This window comes from Sciurus vulgaris, assembly GCF_902686455.1.
Source record: "Sciurus vulgaris genome assembly, chromosome: 1".
Taxonomy (NCBI): domain Eukaryota; kingdom Metazoa; phylum Chordata; class Mammalia; order Rodentia; family Sciuridae; genus Sciurus; species Sciurus vulgaris.
Window position 1 is genome coordinate 19,504,035 of NC_136461.1, and position 19,692 is coordinate 19,523,726.

Below are 19,692 nucleotides of genomic sequence, written 5' to 3' on the forward strand. Positions count from 1 at the left end.
ACCTCAAGGGGCTGCTCCCAGGACACCCCCACCTCACACCTCCAAAATCGCCAAGACAAGGGCATGAAAGTGTTCTGTTTAATAGTCCTTGGTTGTGCTTGTGCTTGGGGGCCTCTGCAGTTGGATCCCCCCACCAGTGCTAGGCCTGGGCACTACCCTGGCCCCACCTGCCTGGCCTTCTGCTATTGCCCCTGGTCCTGTGCAGGTATGTCAGAGGCTGCTGCTCATGTCTTCTCTGTCCATCTGTCCCTGGGTCTGTTCTGTCTCTGATGTCCTCATTCAGCTTCCCGGGGTCCAGGGGTAACTGGTGTAGATCCTGCTCGCTGTGCCAAGATGGCTCTCCAGATTCGGCATACCATTCCTCCCCTGGGGGCAGCAGACTCAATGTGGCTCAGTCAGAAGAAGGTCCCAGCTCTCACTGGTACCCACTGTCTGCCCAATGCCCCTTCTGTCCCCAGGGGTCCCTGGAATCCCTGTGATTTCCAAGGAGGAACTTAGGGAGGACTGGGTCTGGTCAGCATAAGGCATGTGTGTTGTTCACCCCTGAGGGCCCAGAATGTACCTGATGCGGGTATAGAGGAGGTCATCTCGAGTGGCACAGGTGAGCAGGGCATGGAGGGTGAAGCTATGATTCAGCAGCTGGTTGTGGACAAAGACCCACAAAAATATAGAGAGATAAAACTACAGGAAGATATGTCCAGAGACCCAGGTACTAGCTTTGTTCTATCAAAATACTAAGGTGGATCGCACCCAATTCTGGGCCTCATTTCCCACATCATATATATGATGGAAGGAATTCACTCACTTCTAGGCTTAGAAGAGGGAAAAGTGAGAAAAGCTAAAAGATGGACTGAGACGGACTACTGGTTGTGGGGGTCAGGGATAATTAGCATGTTCCCCTCACCGTTTGGATGGTGCCTGAATCCACATTTAGTTCCTGTAACCACTGCACCAGGCCCTGGTCTGTTGGGAGAGCATCTGTCAAGAAGTCAGGTGATGTGATGAGCCTCCTGCTAAAGACTGCCTCACACCCACGAGCAGTGGCCTCCAGCCACGTCCACTCACCTGAGGGCTTGGAGACCAGGGCATAGGTCCTGGCCTCTGCATTCACTCGATGTAGAGCCTGGTATACCAGGGCCTGGCACTCCCGTTCCTTCTCTGCCAGGACCTCCCGAAGTCTGTGGAGGACAGAAGAGTAGAATGGAATGGCAAGTGAGTTGAAGCTGGCACAGATTCTATGTGCCATTCCAAAGGCCTTACCTGTCGGTCTCTGCCTGCAAGAGGCCCAGTTGCACTATCAGAGGAGGGGGGCTTTGCTCTCCTTCTGCTAGGAGGGGACTCCGCAAGACAGGAGATTCTTGTTGCTTCTGCTGAGACTCCCCTTCTTTACTCAGTTCCTCTGATCTCGATAAGACTTCCTTCTTCTCCACCTCTGCCAATCAGAGTGGGGTGAGCTCAAGCAGTAGAAAGTCCCCCGTTCAGGACCCCCAGATCCTGAGGGCAGGGGAGTTAAGAGCTAGCACTGGGCTCTGGATAGTGACCAGGTGAGGCCAGTCTGGGAGATGCCCACTTAGTCACTCCCCTATGGGTTCCTTTCCACCTTTCCACCTCCCTAAGCCTGGGCCCTACCAGCCTTATTTTGTATTTGCCACGTCCCTGAGGGTCACACCCTCCCCCGCAGGCTGGGAGGCTCCAGCCGGCTCCTACCCGGGTCCAGCACCGCCAAGGCTGCCCGCACAGCGCGGCTGAGCAGGGAGTCCAGCACGAACATCCAATGTGGGCGGATCTGGCGCCTGCGGAGGATGTGCTTCACCTGGAGAGGGAGGGAGGGCGCGCCTGAGACAGTGGATCCTCAAATAGAGCTGGGGCTTGAGTTGGAAAGGCCTAGAAGTCTTTTGCCAGAGGCAAGCGAGGTGGGCGGGCTTGATGTCAAAGGCAGATAGATGGCCGCCTCCACGGAGGTGACTTAGAATCCTGGAACAAGTCCTTGCCAATTACCTATGGCAGGGAGCTCACTACCTATTATTGGGCAGCCCTAACTGCAAGAAAGCCCTCTCACCGCGTCTGGGAAGGCGAAGAGTGGTCCGTTAAGAAGTGTAGACCCAAGGCCCTGGGCCCGCAGCAGCGCTTGCAGCGCCCGCAGCTCCTGGGCCAGCTGCCGACGATTGGGAGTATGGATGTGTGCCCCCAGGCAGCGGAGCAGACGTTCCACATGATTCCTGCTCAGACGCGAACCCTGAGAGGGAGCAAAGGGTCGGCCCGCGGGTCCCACTCCAGCTAAAGAGATGCTGGGGGTGAGGCAGAAGCCAGCAGCAGTCCTGTCCATGCACCACCACCAGGGGTCGCTGGGGCGGGCCGCCCACCTGTTCCTGCTCCAGGCACAGATTCTCGGCGAGCACCGGCAGCTCCTGCTCCAACACCGCAGCCAGCATGGCCCGGCGCTTGCTCTCCTGGTGCAGCAGGCTCAGCCCCGAACTCTCTTCTGGGGAAGTGGGTTCCTCGACCCCGGGCTCCTCCGGCACCCTGGGCGCAATGGAGAGCCACTGATGGAGGGTGGACAACACCATCCAGCCTCCAGGTTTGAATCCTGGCTCTTTTACTTTTATGCCTACCTCTCAGGGAGAGATAGCAAGAGATAAACCCGGAGCTGGGGAGGGAGTGCGAAACACAAGTTTAACATCTGGGAGGGCAATGACAGGCCCCAGATGCCATGCGAGTGGCAGGTGCTCAGGCTCCCGGGGAGGGCTTTTTCTGGAGGGAACAGAATGACAAAACCAGGTGAAGGAAATCGGGACCCACTCTAGGACCAGGACTATAGGTTCTTACCGGAGCTGGCTGGTGTCTCCATAACTGAGGCAGCGCTTCGGGGGACTGGGTGGGTTCTGAGAGGGTGCCTGAGGCCGAGGGAATGTCTGGGACTGAGTGGTGGGGTCACCTGAAGGAGCGGGACTGGCTGCAGGGGCATCTGAGGGAGGGACAAGCTGTCAGCCCTCACACCTTCATAGCTCCAGGCCCCTCCAGGACCTCACTCCCTCGACACCCACAACACCTGAGGGCCGAGGAGCATGACGAGGGGAGGCAGGGCTGCGGCTCCTCTTCCCAGGCTGCAGGAAGGGGTCCCCCAGCAGTGCTTGGGCACTGGCTCGGAGCTGGGGGTCTGGCTCAAAAGTTCGGAGGAGGAAAGCTTGGGCCTCAGCTGACAGAGAACTGGGCATTGGCGGATGTACCTTGTACATGCCCACCTAGCAGTGGTTAGACAGGGAGGGCAAACAAGAGTTAAGGTTAGAGGTGTTCAAGGCCCAGTTTCACCCAAACTGCATGGCCAGGTCTCAAAGGGGACTCACCTGAAACATGGCAGCCTGTGGGCTCCCTAACTCATGGAAGGGCGGGCGACCTGTGGCCATCTCAATTACAGTACAGCCCAATGACCAGATGTCAGCTGCCTTCCCATATCCTCGTGGGCCCTGGTCAATGATTTCTGGGGCCATATACTGCAGGGTTCCTAGGATGAGAATATGAACACCAATGTTCATCTAAGCTTTATCATGGGGATGGGGGACCTCTAGCATCCTCTGGCCACCTGCACCCAGGCTGAACCTATCCTCCAAAATAGTTCCCACCACCTACCTTGATCATCAAACATCTATCCTGAGTTTCATCAACCAACCTATCACCTACCAAAGCTTCCATCATTCACACAAGGCTTCATCAGTCTTAGAGCTCATCACCCACAGGAGAGTTCCATCTTTCATCCCATCCCCCCTGAATTCTACTAAATACTTTGGCGCCCAACACCCACGTTGGCCTGCACCGATACTCCAGGACTCCACTTTAAGTGCTAAACTAAATTTCATCAGTTATCCAAGCTCCGATTCTGGATTCTGTCACCTTACCATTGGCCCAATACCTGTCCTGAATTCCATCCCGCATTAGAACTCTAACTCCATGCCCAGGAGAAACCCTGTTCCCTAGAAGGCTCCAAGAGTTCTGCATCTCAGCTCACCACCCCACACCCCTGTTACCTGTGAAGGTCTCAGTGCAGGGTGTGATGCCCGCCAGTCGTTTGGAGGTACCAAAGTCAGAAATTTTGAGTAGACCACTGAAGGTGTTGATGAGCACATTGTCCCCCTGATTGGTGTAGACATTGTGCTTAGTGCCTACCTGGGCTGGGCTCTGACACAACTGGATCTCCATCCTAGGACTCACATTTCCTGGGGATACCAGCCTGGCCCAAGAATCTATCAACCTCTTCCCACTGCCAGACCATTTATATGCCCCTCTGGGAGCTAGCCCCTGGCTTGTCTTCAGATTTGAACGTCTCTCAGATCAGGAGATCTGAGGTTCTTCTTTCTTTAAGGAACCTCCATGATTAATTCCACCCTTTGCAAATGTTCTGCCCACTTTATATCTAAACCCCCAGGCTCTGGAACCATGTCTCCCAATCCCAATAAGCCAAGTGGGCAGCCACAGGGCTGACCTTGATGTCCCGGTGCACAATACGGTTGTCGTGCAGATAGCTGAGTCCCTGCAAGATCTGGCGGGTGTAGAAACTGATAGTACTCTCGTTGTCCTTCAGGGGTCCCCACACTGACCTCAGCAAGGAGGAGAGGCTGCCTGGGCAAATGATCCGGTAGCCAACATGGTTACCCACATCTCTCTGCTCAAGGCCCAAACTCCATCACCCCACGCCACTCCGTCAGTTAATTCTTGGCGATACTACCCACTCACGCTAGGGTTCATTTGCCCCTAGGGTTCTCCACCCCTGCCTTTCTCCATTCCCATAACCCAAGTTTCACTTTCATCCCACGCAGGGCAGGTACCTCCAGGCACTTCCTCCATGAAGATTTTGAGGTAGCCGCCCTGGCTGGCTGAGCCCAGATAGCGCACGATGTTCTTGTGGCGCAGGCGTTTGTGAAGAGCGATTTCCTCATGCAGAGGCTGAGAGAACCTGGGGGAGGCAGAGGAGAGAGGAATGGGATAGATTTAGGCAGAGACCTCACTACTGCGCATCAGCCGGGCCACGCCCCCAGGGCTAGCCCCTCCCACAAGCCCCTTTCCAACTCCCCAGCCTTATCGCCCTGCCCACAGGCCTCCGCAGAACTCGTCCCTCCGCACCCACCCTGCAGTACGCCAGGCCCCAGTCCACAGCCCGCACTTCCCGGGCTTATGGGGCATTCGGCGCCGACCACTGGGTGTCTGCTTTCCTCCCATACAGCCCCGCCCACAGGAGCCTCTCAACTGGTGGGCCCGCCCACTCGGCCTGCCCACGGCTGCCCTCGCCATTCGGTAGCTGGACCCCAGGTCGCACCACGGTACCTGCTGTCCCGCTCCGGGATCTCCTTGATGGCGATGCGTACCTTCGTGTGCCGATCGCGGCCTGCGTATACTACGCCATAAGTGCCTTTGCCCAGCACTAGCCGTTCGCCTGTCTCCGTGTATTCATAATCAAACTGCAGAGTGCGGGGTGACCGGGGTTCACTAGGGCCTGCGGCCCTTGGCCCTCCTCAGGTCCCCAGTCCCCCGTCCTCACCTCCAGCACCTCCCCGACACCCGCTGCCTCCTCTGCGAGCGCCGTGGAATCTGGATTCGTCACCAAGGACTGGATCTGGCCGCAGAACCTGAGGGCGGGGAAGGTCAGACTGCTGGGAGGGGCATCTGGAACCGAAATAGTCCCCTCCACTATAGGGAGCTCCTGGGGGACATCGTCCCCTCCTTTCCCTCACTCCCTCGGGCATTCCCGTCCCAGGTCCCAGAATACCCCGACCCTGAGAGGCTGAGCGCACCACTGGCAATGCCCTACGCTGGGGAAGCACAACTGGACGTCCTGAGCCGGAGGAAGAGCATAGAGGAAGCAGCAGCGCTCGTCCCGCTTGGAGGCACTGGGAAAGGACAGAGAGGCCTGTGAGCGCCCGGCTGCCAGAACGCCAGAGCTAGCCCGCAGCGCCGGCTTCTCACCTGACTCCGCAGATGGAGGCCACTGGGAAGATCCAGCTGGAGGGACTGTCCTGAGAGAAGAAAGAGGGATTTAATGGGAGGTGCTGGGTCAGGAGAGGGGGTCTGGAGACGGGAGAAGGGCTCCAGGGGAAAGGTACTAGCGACGAGAAAGGAGCCTCAAACGCGAGTTCACCTGGGTCTCGGGCTCCAGCAGGCTTAGGGTCACTGCCCTCACTGGGTCCATGCCCTGAAACTCGAGTCTTGCCGGCAGCAGTACTTTGTTCATCTCCAGGACCAGCACCTGTGGGTAGTGGAGTCCAGGGGTCCCATCAGAAGGAGTTTGATCCTCTCCAGCTCCCCCATTCCCAAAGGCCTCACCAAACACTGGTCCCCCTGGGGAGGGGCTGTCTTGAATGACTGGCAGGACTGAAGCAAGAAGTGGAGCCAGAAGTGAGCACGACACAGGGGCCCTCCAGAGGGCTCTGGTGTGGGTCTGAAGTGCTGGTAGAGCAGGAAGGTTTCCATCACTGACACCAGGTACCTGCAGGTACAGCCTTGTCCTCAGTTCGGCCCAGGCACCACCAGCACCACCAGTAAGAGGAAAGTGACTTGAATGTACCCACAACATGAGCACTAGGTGCCAATGTCACTGGCCTGAAAGTGGCTGGGGTCATATTTTGGGACTCAGGCTTTAGTGCCAATGGACATGGGTGCAGGAACAGCTCAGGAATGCAGAAGGGGCCACCTACCATATGGGGGCATTGAGCTTATACAGTTGTTCTGCAGCCAGCACCACCTGGATGGGGTCATTGGTTAGGATCTGGGCTCCCAGGTAGAAACCTACATCCCAGTAATACTGCATCTTCTCCACACAGCCTTTTCGGGCCAGCAGGCAGCCCAGTTTCATGCCTGGGGGAAAGGGGTGTAGGCTCCAATAAGTGTGAGTAAGACCCAAGTGTGGGCCACACCATTCATAGGGGCATGTGTGTAGCCAAATTCATAGGAATAGGTAAAATAGTAGGTGTGGCAAGATCTCAGGTGGGAGTTGGAACCAGGACAGGTAAGGGTTTGGACACAAGTCAATGTGGAATTCAGTGTGTAATAAACACAAACATGAACCTGGGAACTGTTGTAGGCTCAAGGACTCCTGAGGGCCCGGGGCAGGTTTGAGGATGTGGTTAAGAGCAGAACAGTCCAGAAAGGTATTAACTCAGTGTCGGCTTCTGCCCAGGATTCTCTCCCTGCCCTCTCCTCACGTTCTTCTGGGCACATTTGTAGAGATGGTGGACCGGGGTAAAGCCTCACCTATCAGCTGGAGTTCCTCAGAGTCCTCAAAGTGCTGCCCAGCAGCAATGAGGAGCACAGCAGCATTGATGCCAGAGTGCAGGCTGGGCTCCACATCAAAGGCCTTGCGATACCTGGGGGACCACAGGGCTAGACAGATGCCCAGAACACTGCCCTTCACCCCCTAGCCCAGTTCTCTGTCCACTCTCTTGTGCCCCTTACCAGTGATAGGCCCGCTCCCGGTGCCCAGCATCCTGGAAGCCAGAGCTGAAGAACATGTCCTTGTAGATACGGCCACACATGCAGTACAGATCAGGTGCCACAGAGCCCTCACACTGTACCAGTGGCAGCAGCACATCCAGAGCTTTCTTCCTGTCCCCAGGCCTGTTCCTCCTAAGGGTAGAGGAAGATGGTCTGAGGATCTGTCTGATGACCCTGATGCACTCTGTCCAGGTCCCATCCTGAACAGCAGGGACCCTTCCAGCAACCTGACAACAGAAGGCCACCAAATGGCACTGACCCTGGTCAGCACTGATCTCTGAAGGAGTAGTGACCCCAGATGGAAGTGATTCTTAGATGTAATGGCTCTAAGGAGCAGTGACCTTGGATAACTATAACCACACCAAAGATAGAACCACCTCCCCTGCCCCCACCAGGCAGCAGTAACTAGAACAACCCTCTTGACATCAGTGCCCTGGTCAGCAAACGCCCTGAAGACCAGCGATCCCAGACAGCAATGATCTCATAAAGCAGAGATTCAGCCACGGAAACCTCCATGTGGCTCTGACCCAAGTCTTGCCCCACCACTCACCGGTTGAGGGCAAATGTGTAGTGGAAGCAGACATTGTGTTGCTCAGCCACATCGCAGGTGGGCAAGGCCTGCAGTGTCTCTACCAGCTCAATGATGGCTGAGTAGTCCTGTGTGAGGAAACAGTAAGCACCAGCATTATGAGACCCTAGGCCCTGAGGAAGACCCTGAGCAAGGACCCTGTCCTACCCCTGACAGCCCACCCACTCAGGTCCAGCAGGTGTGCAGATTGGACCTCAAGTGGATAGCCCACTGTGTGCCCCATGCTGGGTGTCCCCAAACTTACAACTGCCCCGAGAGGCAGTGATATCATCAATGTCTGTTACAAATGAGAAAACTGAGGCTCAGAGAGGTTAGCTAGTTTGCTCAAAACCACCAGTGAACAAGAGGCACAGACAGAAGCTGAACTCGGGTTTGTCTGACAACAAATGCCCATCAGCTGGCTGCCCCTCAGAACACCACACACCTGCACATCGCGGTAGGAAAGCAGCAGGTTCATGATGATGTCGGGGCTCAGCAGCTCCACACTGTCCAGTCTCCGCTGCAGACGAGCCAGTTCTTGCCGCAGCTGCTGCCCACTGAACCTCTCCCGAGCCTGCCGGATATCCTGCCGAATGGTCTCCCGGAAATAGCCACTGATGCCCAGACCAGGGAAGGGAGGGAGAGAGAATGGTGGGCCTGTCCCTCAGCCCCAGCCCCAGCCTCTTCTTGGTGCCCTCCAAACAGGTCCCATTACCAAGAGTCTGTAGGAGTGGCCTCCAGCAGGCGAGCAAGCCGGCATACCAGGGGAGTGAGCAGGGCCTCAGTGCCCACCCCTGCCTGAACCAACCCATCAGCCAGGCCCCTCAGAAGGCCTGCGTCACCACAGAGCACCCGACCAGTGGCAGTCACCACGTAGGGGATCAGTGTGTAGCTCCCAGCACAATCCTGGTGGGAAGGAGAGAAATCAGTGGAGGTCAGAGGTAAGTACAGAGTTACAGAGAGACAGGGAGTGATCAAAGGTCAGTACCAGTGATGATTGGAATATCAGGAAAGGGGCACACTTCATGAAAGGAGGCTATAGGGAACAGAGGGTCGCATGGACACCAGAGGCTTTTAGGGAGGTCAGAGGTTACTGAGGAGGTCAGGAAGACCAGTGGGGCATCAGAGGTCAAAGGGCACACTGGAGGAAAGAGTGGGTTCTTCTCACCGAATTCTTCTGGAAAATATCCTCCTGCAGGAGGCAGTCAAATATTAGTATTCTAGGAAGACCTCACCACAACCCTGCACCTTCCCCACTGGCCACAGGTCACCTACTCTCAGGGCCTGCAGGTCAGGGAGTTCAGCCTGGGAGCAGAGGAGCACGTTGTTGGTCATGCTGAAGCTCTCACGCACACCAAGGTGATAGAACAGGGAGGGCTGTGCCAGGGAATTGCTCACCTCCAGCACCACCACATCTGTGGGCACAGAGGTGCAGGCTCTGAGCCCTGAAGCCCAGCTTGGTGGGGAAGTAGCCTGGGGATGCACTCCAGCTGCACCTGCCTTGCTAAGGGACCCCAGCCAGGTTCAGTTCTGCTCTGGGCGTGTTACTCCCTTTTGCAGCCTCCCCACTACATACATAGCACTGAGGTGCTTCTGAAGGCTCACTGGGCACGACACTCACCCCACTGCTCAGAGCCTGTAATCACTGTGCCCAGAGAAGGGGGCCAGGCTGTACTTCACCTGAGAGCCTGTTCCAGGCTGTGTGGCAAGCAGGAGTTGTACAAACACAGAAGTCCCATCCCTGGGTCCTCAGCCTAGCCTCTTGAATGCGGCAGGCAACATCGGCGAAAGTAGACAAAGCCGTGCCTGTATGTGTGTATGTGTAGCTTACTGTGTCTTTGAATGACAAGTTTGCAGGGGCCCCTCTGAGTCAACATGGATGCGATTTGTGAGTCTATCCATGACTGTGTGTCTTTGTGTCTCCAAGGTAGGTCAGTCGTCGTTTTTAGGTTACAATTTCTCTTAACCTTTTTTGTTATTTGGGCTGCAATTTCATGGACGTCCAGGAAGCACGGTTCCCGGATTCCTGGATGAACACATAAGGATAGGAGACCCGGCATCCGGGTAGGCGGGAGAATAGCCGCCTTCTGGCCCCGCCCCGGGTCGTCCGTGTCCCTCCCATTCTCTTTTAGCTGCGGGGTCTTAAAGGTAAGCCTCCTCGCCCAGAATCCAGTCTCGTTGGGACCTTTCGCTTTCCTTTCCTCCTCCTTAGCCCAATCCTTGGAAGCAGTAATGCTAGTACCTCTAAATTTCGGCCCCGTAGAAGGAGCCCTAGTCCAAGCTCCCCTCCCAGGATTCGCCCTGAAGAGCAGGGCGCTCCAACATCCTGAAGCTAGTCTCCAGCCGCCCACGCGCCGCGAAACCACAGCCCTGCCCCTCAGCCACGCCCAGCCTCCAAGCCCCGCCCCGCTCGCTAGGCCCGGCCCCAACTGAAGGGTTCTTAAGCGCCAACCCCAAGCCGGGAGCAGGGGCTGGATCCCTAAATCCAATCCCGAGCTCGCCCACGCTCCAGAGCCTCTAAATTCTACAACGGTCATAGCCGCGCCTCAAATCCTTTAGGTTTAGTTCCCCTACGTCCCTAGACCCCACACCCATCTCAGCCCCGCCCTGGAGTCGCCGTCTCCGCCCCTTTCCCCGCCCAGTACCCGAAGTCCCGCCCGCCTCGCGCTCACCCGCGTTGTAGAAGGAGTCCAGGGCGGCGGTGTCGCCCAGAGCCAGGGTCTCAAAGGGCAGGCTGCGCAGCTGCGGCGGTGGCCGTGGCCCCGGGAGCTGCGCGCAAGCCTCGCGCAGGCAGCGGAGGGGCAGCGGCTCTGCCTGGGTTCCCTCCCCAGGCTCCACCCCGGGCCTCGGCTCCCGGGTCAGCACGTAGACCACGCTGAGCGGCCGGCTCCGAGCGCAGCTCCGGCCCGGTGGGGCAGCGAGCGGTCGGCCCCGGCTCAGCGCTTCCGCCAGAGGGTCCTGCCAGCAACTGCCCGCTCGCTCCAAGGTCCCAGACCCAGTGCACTGCCCCGCCATGCGGGGGTGCTCAAGCGTGGGGCGCCGGGTTCTGGGAACCCTGGGCAGGACAGGAGCCTGGGGAGGTGGATCCAGGGATCTCGGGACTGGGAATCCAGTCGAGATCCAAATTTCCTACGGGATCTGAAGATCCGGAGACCAGTCGGACCTTCTGTTCCGGAAATCTGGAGTCCAGGGAGAAATCTGAGCTCACACTTGCAAGGTCCTGAGGATCTGAAATCCGGGATTGAGTTCCGAGAATCTGGGGAACTTGTTGATCCGCAACTCAGAGTCACAGGGGGATCTCGGGAATCAGGCTGGCAGTGTCTGCCACTCAGACTTCTCAGGGGAGCGCCGGTCGTCACTCTGTCCTGCCCTCACATGTAGGCCGGGCCCAGCCCTTTCCCAACAAACCGGGAAAGCTCCACCCTCGGCCCTGAGGCAGCACCGCTCCCCAGCCGCTGGGGACGCGGCCTCTCCCTTCCCTCCTCTCCCGCCAGAACCTCTGACACTGGCCGCTTCCGGAACAGCTTGTGCCCTAGTGCACGCCAACCTCTGTGGACTGCTAACTGCCGGCACCCTGTACCCAGACCAGGGCTAGAGAACAGGCAAGGTTTGCAGGCCCTGCCCTACAGAGGTCTGCTGAATTCATGATTCTCAAGTCATCAGGGTGTGCAAAACACGCGGAATAGTGGGTGTGCAGAATCCTTCAGCTCTGGAGTGGGGCTTGATGTCTGAGCTCTTGTCTGGGTGCTGGTTTGCCCAGGACTTCATCAGCTATGGAGCCCTATTGATCTTTGAATTCTATCCAGAAGATGACAGTGAGGCCTGAGAAGCACCTTCAACTGTAAACATTTCTCTACCCATCCTTTGAAGAGAATCCTAGAAACCTCAGCTCTTTGAGTTCTAACAGTGTCCCAACCTCAAATCCCTAAGAAGCTCCTTCTAGTGTGAATTAGTGACTGAGACAATAAGCTGGTATAAACCTCAGTGAACCTTGAAATCAGCAACTGAGGACGTACAGAGGTGGAATAACTTGTCCAAGATCAGTCAGCTATATAATAGAACAGAATGCAAACGCAGGACTGTCCAACTCCTAACTACTTGTTTCTGCCACTAGTTGATATGCTGTGACTTTGGGCAAATAAACTGCTCAAAAAGTGATAGCTCAGTGGCTGCTGTTTCATTGCACTGTTTCCTCATGGGAAAAATGTACCTTCTTTGATTTGACCCTGGATGCAAACCAGCTCCGGGTTAGGCAAGGAGCAGCAGAGGGCGAGGACTTGACCCCTAATACAGACCGGGTCGGAAAACACAATTTACAAGGGCCAAGCATGAGCAACAGAGAAGGTGAGAAACCATTCATTTGCTGGACCCAGAGGGCCCAGAATTGTTGGGTAGATTCTTGAATCTCTTCCAGTCCCTCTGCTAGATGTCCCCCTGTTCTTGTTTTGCACACCTCCAGAAACAGAAGCCTCTTCACTTTGGGAGGATTCCCTTCCATTTCCTGATTGGAAAGAAATCTACCCCTGGACCTGAAACTTATGTCCCTGCTCTGCCCTCTTTCCCTAGTAACTGAAAGAATCCTGAAAGCCTGAAAGGGTTAAAATGGTTTATTTTTAAATGTGGACAGGGAAGCAGAGGCCTTGCAGTGGGGAGGTGGTTGAGAGTCCGGAAGCTGTTCAGGAGAGATAAGGGTACTGCAGGGTATCCTAGCGAAGCTCAGCCAAATCCTCACCCTAACCCAACCTTCTTGAGGCCCAGTTGATGCCATACTTGGGGGCAGACACTGCACAGTGACTTTGAGATTGGATTGATAACAGGATTCATACCACCAGGCACCATGGACAACCTCTGCATAGTTGTTCCCAATTGAGTCGTGGGGAGGGTGTCACAGGTGGTAAACAGCTCCTGCTGTGGAGGCTCAAGGAGTCCCTTCCTGCAGTTCCTTCTTGGAGGGCACCTTGGGGACCCACACCATTCCTGGCACCCTTAGGAATACCACCTCAAGCAACTGTAAGGTGGATGTTATCAGCCCCATAAGACGTTAGCAGAATTAAGGGGCCAGGTTGTTTGCCCACGGTCACTCTGTTAATCACAGCAGCAGTGGAACCTGAACTCATGATTGCATGGTTCCGAAGTCACCAACTCTTCCCCCTGCCTTGTCCCCTCCAGAATCCCTAGTTTCCCTCTGTCCTTTGTCTTCTCTTAGCTCCCATCTACAGCCCAAGCATCTGTTCCAGGAAGAGCTGGGAGGAACTTCTTGTGCCTGGGCAGGAAAGGGGGCTCCCCTGAGGCACCTCCCATCACCACTTCCCCCTTTCAGATCTCTCCCCAACAGTCACTGTTTCTCTGAAAGAAGACTTCCCTAGTTCTTTCCCAGAGTAGAGAAGGCTCACCCTCCTGGAGTGTTACCCACAGCCCTGCCCTGTCTCCTGGTCCACTCCCACCCCCGCCCCGCATCCCCATATGGGAGATTGAACTCGGGGCCTTGAGAACGCTAGGCAAGGGCTCCCCACCTGAGCTACAGGCCCAGCTCCTCGCCACCCCTTCTATAGGACATCGAGGCTCTGACGCAGGTCGCATGTAAGTGGCGGATCTGAACTCACTCTCAGGTCTGTTTGCCTCCAGAGCCCTAACTCTCTCCCTCCTGCACCATCCTGTCTCAGGGTTACCATTTCTTGGATGAGAAATCTGAGACCCACAGAGGGGAGGAAATTGCCCTGGAGGCAGAGGCCATGCTCTGAAAGAAGCCAGCCTCCGCCCTTTCCTTCTTCAGAGCCCCACCTTAGACTCACTCACCTGCAGTGGCTCCGAGAACTTGCCCAGCACCAGGTAGCTGGTAGTGGTCTGCCTCCTCAAGACAGAAAGTCACATAGTAGGTGAAGGCGCGGTTGTCATTATAGTCTTCCAGCTCTATGGGAAGCTCCCGGTACCTGGGAGGTAGGGGAAGCTGGAATGGAGGATGCTCAGATTCTCAGGTGTAGACTTGGGATGGAAGACCATACCCTTAGGGACCTTTGACCTTACTGGGAACTAACCCTGAAGGGTGAGCTGGTGTAAGTTCTCATTCCCCAACCAGAACTCAGACTCCTGGCTCCCAAAACCTGCTTTGTACCATGACCCTGAGCAGAAGAAATCCACAGAACCATCCTGTCGCCTTTGGAACACCTGGGGAGGCAGAGAAGGCTGGCATACCAGCTACTACTCCAGCCTGTGCTAGGGGTGCTGGGGAGCAAGGGTAAGTGCTGACTGAGGTCAGGTGAAGAGGAGGGTGAGCTAATATTTCTCTTCTCTTTGGATTGGGGCATAGTGGATAAAACAATTCCTTCAAGGAAGCCTTGCCTGTAAATACATGGATAAACTTGATTTACTTAATAACTTTTACTAACACTCAAATGCATGCCAAAACCTTGAAAGCCCTGGGAGAGACCGAAATGATAGAAATACTGTTCCTGCCCTCAGGAGACTGTTAGTCTCATTAGGAGTCAGACTTGCAATAACCTGCTTTCCTTTACTATGATAAAAAACAAGATATTTAAAGTAGAGATCTTCCCCTCAGTCCAGCCTGGACTTCTGGCCTTACCCTGATTTTCCCCACCTCCTCCTCCAGGCCAAGTACTTTTTTTTTTTTTTTTTTTTTTTGGTACAAGGATTGAACTCAGGGGCACTTAACCACTAAGCCACATCCCCAGCCCTTTTTTATGTTTTATTTAGAGACAGGGTCTTGTTGAGTTGCTTAGGGCCTCACTAAGTTACTGAGGCTGGCTTTGAACTTGTGATCCTCCTGCCTCAACTTCCTGGGAAGCTGGAATTACAGGCGTGTACCAGCCAGAATGGCCCAAGCACTTTTAAAAATTACTATTATTTTTCATTTTGAGACAGTGTCTCACTAAGTTGCCCAGGCTGGCCTCGAGCAATCCTCCTGCCTTAGCCACCTGAGTAACTGGGATTATAGGTGTGTGCAACCACACCTGGCTCATCTACCACCCTTCTTCCCTACTTCAATGCATCTTCCAAGACGTAGCCTAAGACTTTTTTTTTTTTTTTTTTTTTATGGTACCAGAACTAAACCCCAAGGCACTTAACCACTGAGCCACATCCCCAGCCCTTTTATTTTTTATTTTAAGACAGGGTCTCTATAAGTTGCTTATGACCTCACAAACGTGCTGAGGATGGCTTTGAACTGCAGTCCTGCCTCAGTTTCCCAAGTCGCTGGAACTAAGTGTGCACCACCACACCTGGCAAAGTTATCTTTCTAAAACACAAGTCTGACCTGGCTCTTCTGCTTAAATCTCTTCCATGTCTCCCTATGACCCCCCACAACTCCTTAGTCAGTAATTTAATGCCTTCCCTGAGCTGGCCTTTGCAGAGTTCCTCCTTGCATGTTTGGCCACACCTGAAGACCACAGCTGACCACCCACATCTACTCTTAGCTCACTCCCTTGGTGCCCCTAAACCCTCTAGTACTCTCCTGCTGCCATAAATTTTTCTGAACCTCTACCTGGAAAGTTCTTCTGCATCTCATCTTTCTAGATAAAACTTCTACACAGCCTTCAAGGTCCTTTCAAATGGCACCTCCTCTCTGAAGCCTTCTCAGACTTCTTGAGGCCCTGTGGGGAACTCAGCCGCCATCTGTCAGTGAATTCCTCTAACCTTGCTCCAGTGGGCTTTGGCTCCCCCTAGGGGTCATGGGGGAAAAGTGCTCACTGGGTCAGGTGTTCCAGCCCCTTTTCTCATCAGTCAGCCACCTACAGCTGAGTTCATGTCACCAAAGAGCAGGAGAGCCCTGCCCTCTCGTAGGCACAGATGGTACCAGCCATTCAAGGTGGCACCCCAGCTCAGCAGCTCCTGGTGGCTCCTGGAACCCAAGAAAGAGGAGATGGACAGGGGAGGGGGGTCCCCCAAGTTATACCCCAAGCCCCTCTACCCAGGCACTGGAACAAGTGGGGACTCCAAGAAGCCTTCTTGGCTCCTTTGAGCCCCTGAAGGGGTCTGATTTACATGCCTGATTTCAAGTTCCCAGCTCCCACAAAGGCAGCCCCACCCTCCTGGTACCAGAGCAGGTTCGCTGGATCTCCTGTCCCAGAGAAGGAGTACCCATGAGGTCTGAGCACCCATGAGAGAGTGACCATAACCAGTAGTGAGGTGAGGACCCAGGCCCTTCTCCTAATTCTCCCCACCCCTCCCAGCCTCCCATCCCCCATGGGCAGGCAGTCATAGCCAATCGCTGAGCAGCAGGTATGCAGAAACACCCACCCTCGAGTGTGGGGACACACCAAAGAAAGCAGGGAGGCCCTGGCCCCACACACTCCCCAGGATCACCCTTGAGGCCCATCTTGCTGAGGTCCAGGCTGCCCTGAGATCCTAGAGGCAGAGATACCCTGAGTCCTATTCATGTCAGGATGAAAAAGAAACAAGATTTGGAGCTTGAAGTTCCAATCCCCTTTTCACCCTTTACTGGCTCAGTGAGTGGGGACTAACAACTTATCCTCTCTTTTTGAGTCTCACTTCCCTCCTCAGTCAATTGAGGACAATACCACTAACCTGGCAGATCTTGGGATGTTGTGCACCTGCCCATCAGGAGCCTGGGACAGAGGAGTTTCCTGCCCCTTGGCATGGCTCCTCAGCACAAACTGCAACGGCTGCATCCTCACACCCTTTCCAGCAGGCCACCAGGTTAACCAAAGGGCCCTGTCAGCTCCCCAGCATGCCTCACCGTGGGGACCTGAGTTCCCTTCTCCCCAGGACTTTCTGGGGCTCCAGGACAACAACTTTGCTGGCTTCCAGTCTCTGGGTTCTGCAGGGAGACACAGGGTCAGTGGGCACAGGTTGGATGTGTTTCTCGCAGAGCCTTCTGCAGTTCTCATCACACTCCCAGGTTCTAGCATCCAGAGGAGGTGAAGGCTTTGCACTGTTTCTATCCAATTTGCATAAAGATGCGTGCAGAGCCCAGATTGTCACACTCTCACCCTGCTCGTTGGGGCAGGCAGGAAATAAGAGGTGAGTTTACAGAGAGAGCATGCTAAACCCCTATCTGGACAGCTGGGGTGGTCCTGGGTCCTCAAACAGGACCCCCAAATAGGAGGAGCAACAAGGAGAGTGAGGTCCACAGTAGGCCCATCTTGCTGAGGCCACCAGAGAAAGGATGTCAGCTTATAAGAAACTGGACTGATGGGAGAAAATAAAGGAAGACTTCCTCCCACTGTCCCCCAGGGACACTCCACCCAGGCTGATCCTACAGGGGGCATTTCTTCTCCTAGTCCTAGAGAGAATGGGTAGCAACCCTGCCCTGTCCAGCCAGAATGGAGTCCAACTTCTGATCCTGACTTCCAGGACTCCCCAGTCATCTCTCCAGATCTCTATGCTCACGTGGATTTTCTCAGCTTTAAACCTTAGCTCTCGGGTGTGGTGTTGCATGCCTGTAATCCCAGTGGCTCAGGAGGCTGAGTCAGGAGGATTGTGAGTTCAAAGCCAGCCTCAGCAATTTATTGATGTCCTAAGCAATTCAGCAAGACCCTGACTCTAAATAAAATACAAGATGGACTTATTCTGTGCCTTCCATCTGGAATATTCCCTCTTCACCTTCAACCTGTGAAGCTCCATCTATCTTTGAAAATTCAGCCCTAAGGCCATCTCCACTTTCCTGGTCCTTCCTGGTCCTTGTTAACACTATTAATAGTGACCACTGCTACTATTTATTGGGTACCTACTGTACTCAAATGTCACCCTGAGTGTGGTTTGTACATCACTTCCAATCCTCATATGGTCTCTGTCCTTATTATTGGCCCTGGGTTACAGGCCTGGTACAAAACAAATACTCAATAAACATTGGTTGAATAGCTAGGGTTTGGCTTGGTAGTAGAGCATGTCATTAGCACATATAAAGCCCTGGGTTCAATCTCCATCATGTATATATGTAACATTCATGATATTCATATGAATGAAGAGAGGAGGAGGAAAACTGAGACCCAGAGATAGGATATGACTTTCGCTTCCTCTAGTACTTATATGCCTGAAGCCACAGAGCTTTCTCCCAAGCTCCAAACCCCCCACCAGGGAGGAGCGACCTTAGGAATGGGACTGTAGCTTGAGTCCCTGGGCCTAGAAAACAACTGTTGACATAGGCCAGTTGAGTGTGCAGCCTGTTCAGAGGCCTAGAAGTGGCAGCCATGGTTTAGCTATGAGAGGTAAGGCCTGAGTTGGACCAGTACCTCAGGGCGACAGGAGGAGTGAGAAGCATGGTCATTCATTCAGGCCGTAAACCTTCTCTGAGGGCCCGCCCTGTGCCAGGCCAAGTGCTGGTGAGGGTGGTGGCTGAGGTATAAGGAGGTATCAGGGGAAATGGAGGCCGAGTTGGCCTAACAGGATGTATGCATGAGTGCGAGGCCCAAGACCACAACTCCAGTCTAGGAATCTGTCCTCCCCAAACCCTCCCACAGGTGTGTCAAGGTCTGCTGAGGAGCCTCTTCAGCATGGCTGCCTATGAGTTCACCTGAGGGCTGGAGGTGTAGCTCAGTGGTAGAGCACTTGACTCTCATGCTTGAGGCCTGGGTTGGATCATACTCACACTCACAAACTCACATGGAAATGACCCAGCCAGCATTGATGGGACCCAGGCAAATAAATTGGACCATTTGGGGGCTGGGGTTGTGGCTCAGTGGCAGAGTGCTTGCCTAGTATGTGTGAGGCACTGGGTTCCATCCTTAGCACCACATAAAATAAACAAAATAAAGGCATGCTGTCCATCTACAACTACAAAAAAAATTTTTTTTTTTTTTTTAAATACGACCATTTGGACAAGTCATAGGGTGGGATCTGTAGTGAGGAGGGCTACAGAACAGCATGTATAGCCTGATCACACTGATGGAAAAATGCTAAATATGTAAATATACATAATAAATTCACAGAGAAAGTTCTGAAACATGCTGTTTCAGAACCATAGTCATTTCTGGGGAAGGAGGGAGGGAGAGGAGTGATTCTCACTCTTGAAACTTCTATGTAGGGGCTGGGGTTGTGGCTCAGTGGTAGAACACTTGCACGAGTGAGGCACTGGGTTCCATCCTCAGCATTGCATAAATAAGTAAAGGTGTTGTGTCCATCTACAACTAAAAACTTTTAAAAAAACTTAAAAACTTCTATATAGTCCTTTTTTTTTTTTTCCTTCACAGGTATTTAGTACTCTTTGAAAGAAAAACAATAAAGAAGGGGGAAAAGAAATCATGCTGGGAGAAAAGCCAGGAAAGAGCAGTCCCAACTGGAAAACCTGCACGTGCAAAGGCTTAGGGAAGAGAGGAAGCAAGGCAGGCTGGGAACAGAAGGAGATCCCCGAGGTGGAGGGGTACCAAAGGCGGGGCTCTGATGGAAGTGAAGGTAGGAGGGAGAGGCCCCAGGAGGTGGTGCCACATGTGGGCAAGAGAGGCCAAGGAGCAGCTGGAACTGCCTGTGGACCTGAGGGTCCTTTCCAGCCCCTCCAGCTACAGCCAGAGATTCCCAGGGTAGAGGGAGGGTAAGCCTAAGGCTGCGCAGCTTAAGAGGGACAGGTGCCCTGGAGTGAAGCAGATGGAATACATGCACCTGCCCTGAGCCTTCTCCACATCCCACAAAGATGGAAACTGTTATCCCCACCTTACGAATGAGAAACTGAAGAC

At 54.4% G+C, this 19,692-nt stretch overlaps 2 protein-coding genes across 2 annotated transcripts; both read right to left on the reverse strand.

The window, feature by feature from the left end:
• Positions 1 to 64: 64 nt before the first annotated feature.
• Positions 65 to 12,173, reverse strand: MAP3K6 (mitogen-activated protein kinase kinase kinase 6). Its single transcript, XM_079114286.1, has 29 exons — positions 10,720 to 12,173; positions 9,323 to 9,462; positions 9,216 to 9,239; positions 8,763 to 8,953; positions 8,493 to 8,661; positions 8,030 to 8,136; positions 7,441 to 7,611; positions 7,240 to 7,352; positions 6,684 to 6,843; positions 6,313 to 6,475; positions 6,128 to 6,235; positions 5,956 to 6,005; positions 5,784 to 5,879; positions 5,531 to 5,618; positions 5,317 to 5,450; positions 4,821 to 4,948; positions 4,478 to 4,614; positions 4,023 to 4,128; positions 3,345 to 3,502; positions 3,050 to 3,242; positions 2,827 to 2,965; positions 2,364 to 2,523; positions 2,060 to 2,236; positions 1,708 to 1,813; positions 1,261 to 1,432; positions 1,066 to 1,178; positions 905 to 978; positions 563 to 639; positions 65 to 366 (listed from the first exon to the last, which is right to left on the reverse strand). Exons 1-29 carry the CDS (start codon positions 11,060 to 11,062, stop codon positions 276 to 278), a joined length of 3,888 nt encoding a protein of 1,295 aa, XP_078970412.1. The 5' UTR covers positions 11,063 to 12,173; the 3' UTR covers positions 65 to 275.
• A 1,788-nt stretch (positions 12,174 to 13,961) lies between these two features.
• FCN3 (ficolin 3) lies at positions 13,962 to 18,284 on the reverse strand (the record flags this gene model as incomplete). The annotated part of the gene is given in 6 exon segments (XM_079145576.1): positions 13,962 to 14,212; positions 15,797 to 15,967; positions 16,350 to 16,408; positions 17,073 to 17,117; positions 17,120 to 17,169; positions 18,256 to 18,284. Coding segments are annotated over 6 exon segments (489 nt in total). The 3' UTR covers positions 13,962 to 14,077.
• Between the last annotated feature and the right edge of the window lie 1,408 nt (positions 18,285 to 19,692).

Bases quoted from the DNA above. Each gene is read 5' to 3' on its own strand.
- MAP3K6 (XM_079114286.1), bottom strand. From the start codon at position 11,062: ATGGCGGGGCAGTGCACTGGGTCTGGGACCTTGGAGCGAGCGGGCAGT. The intron at 5,451-5,530 runs GTGAGGACGGGG...CGCACTCTGCAG, and splicing joins GTGTCGGGGAGGTGCTGGAG to TTTGATTATGAATACACGGA. The intron at 640-904 runs GTGAGGGGAACA...GTCCACAACCAG, and splicing joins ATTCAGGCACCATCCAAACG to CTGCTGAATCATAGCTTCAC.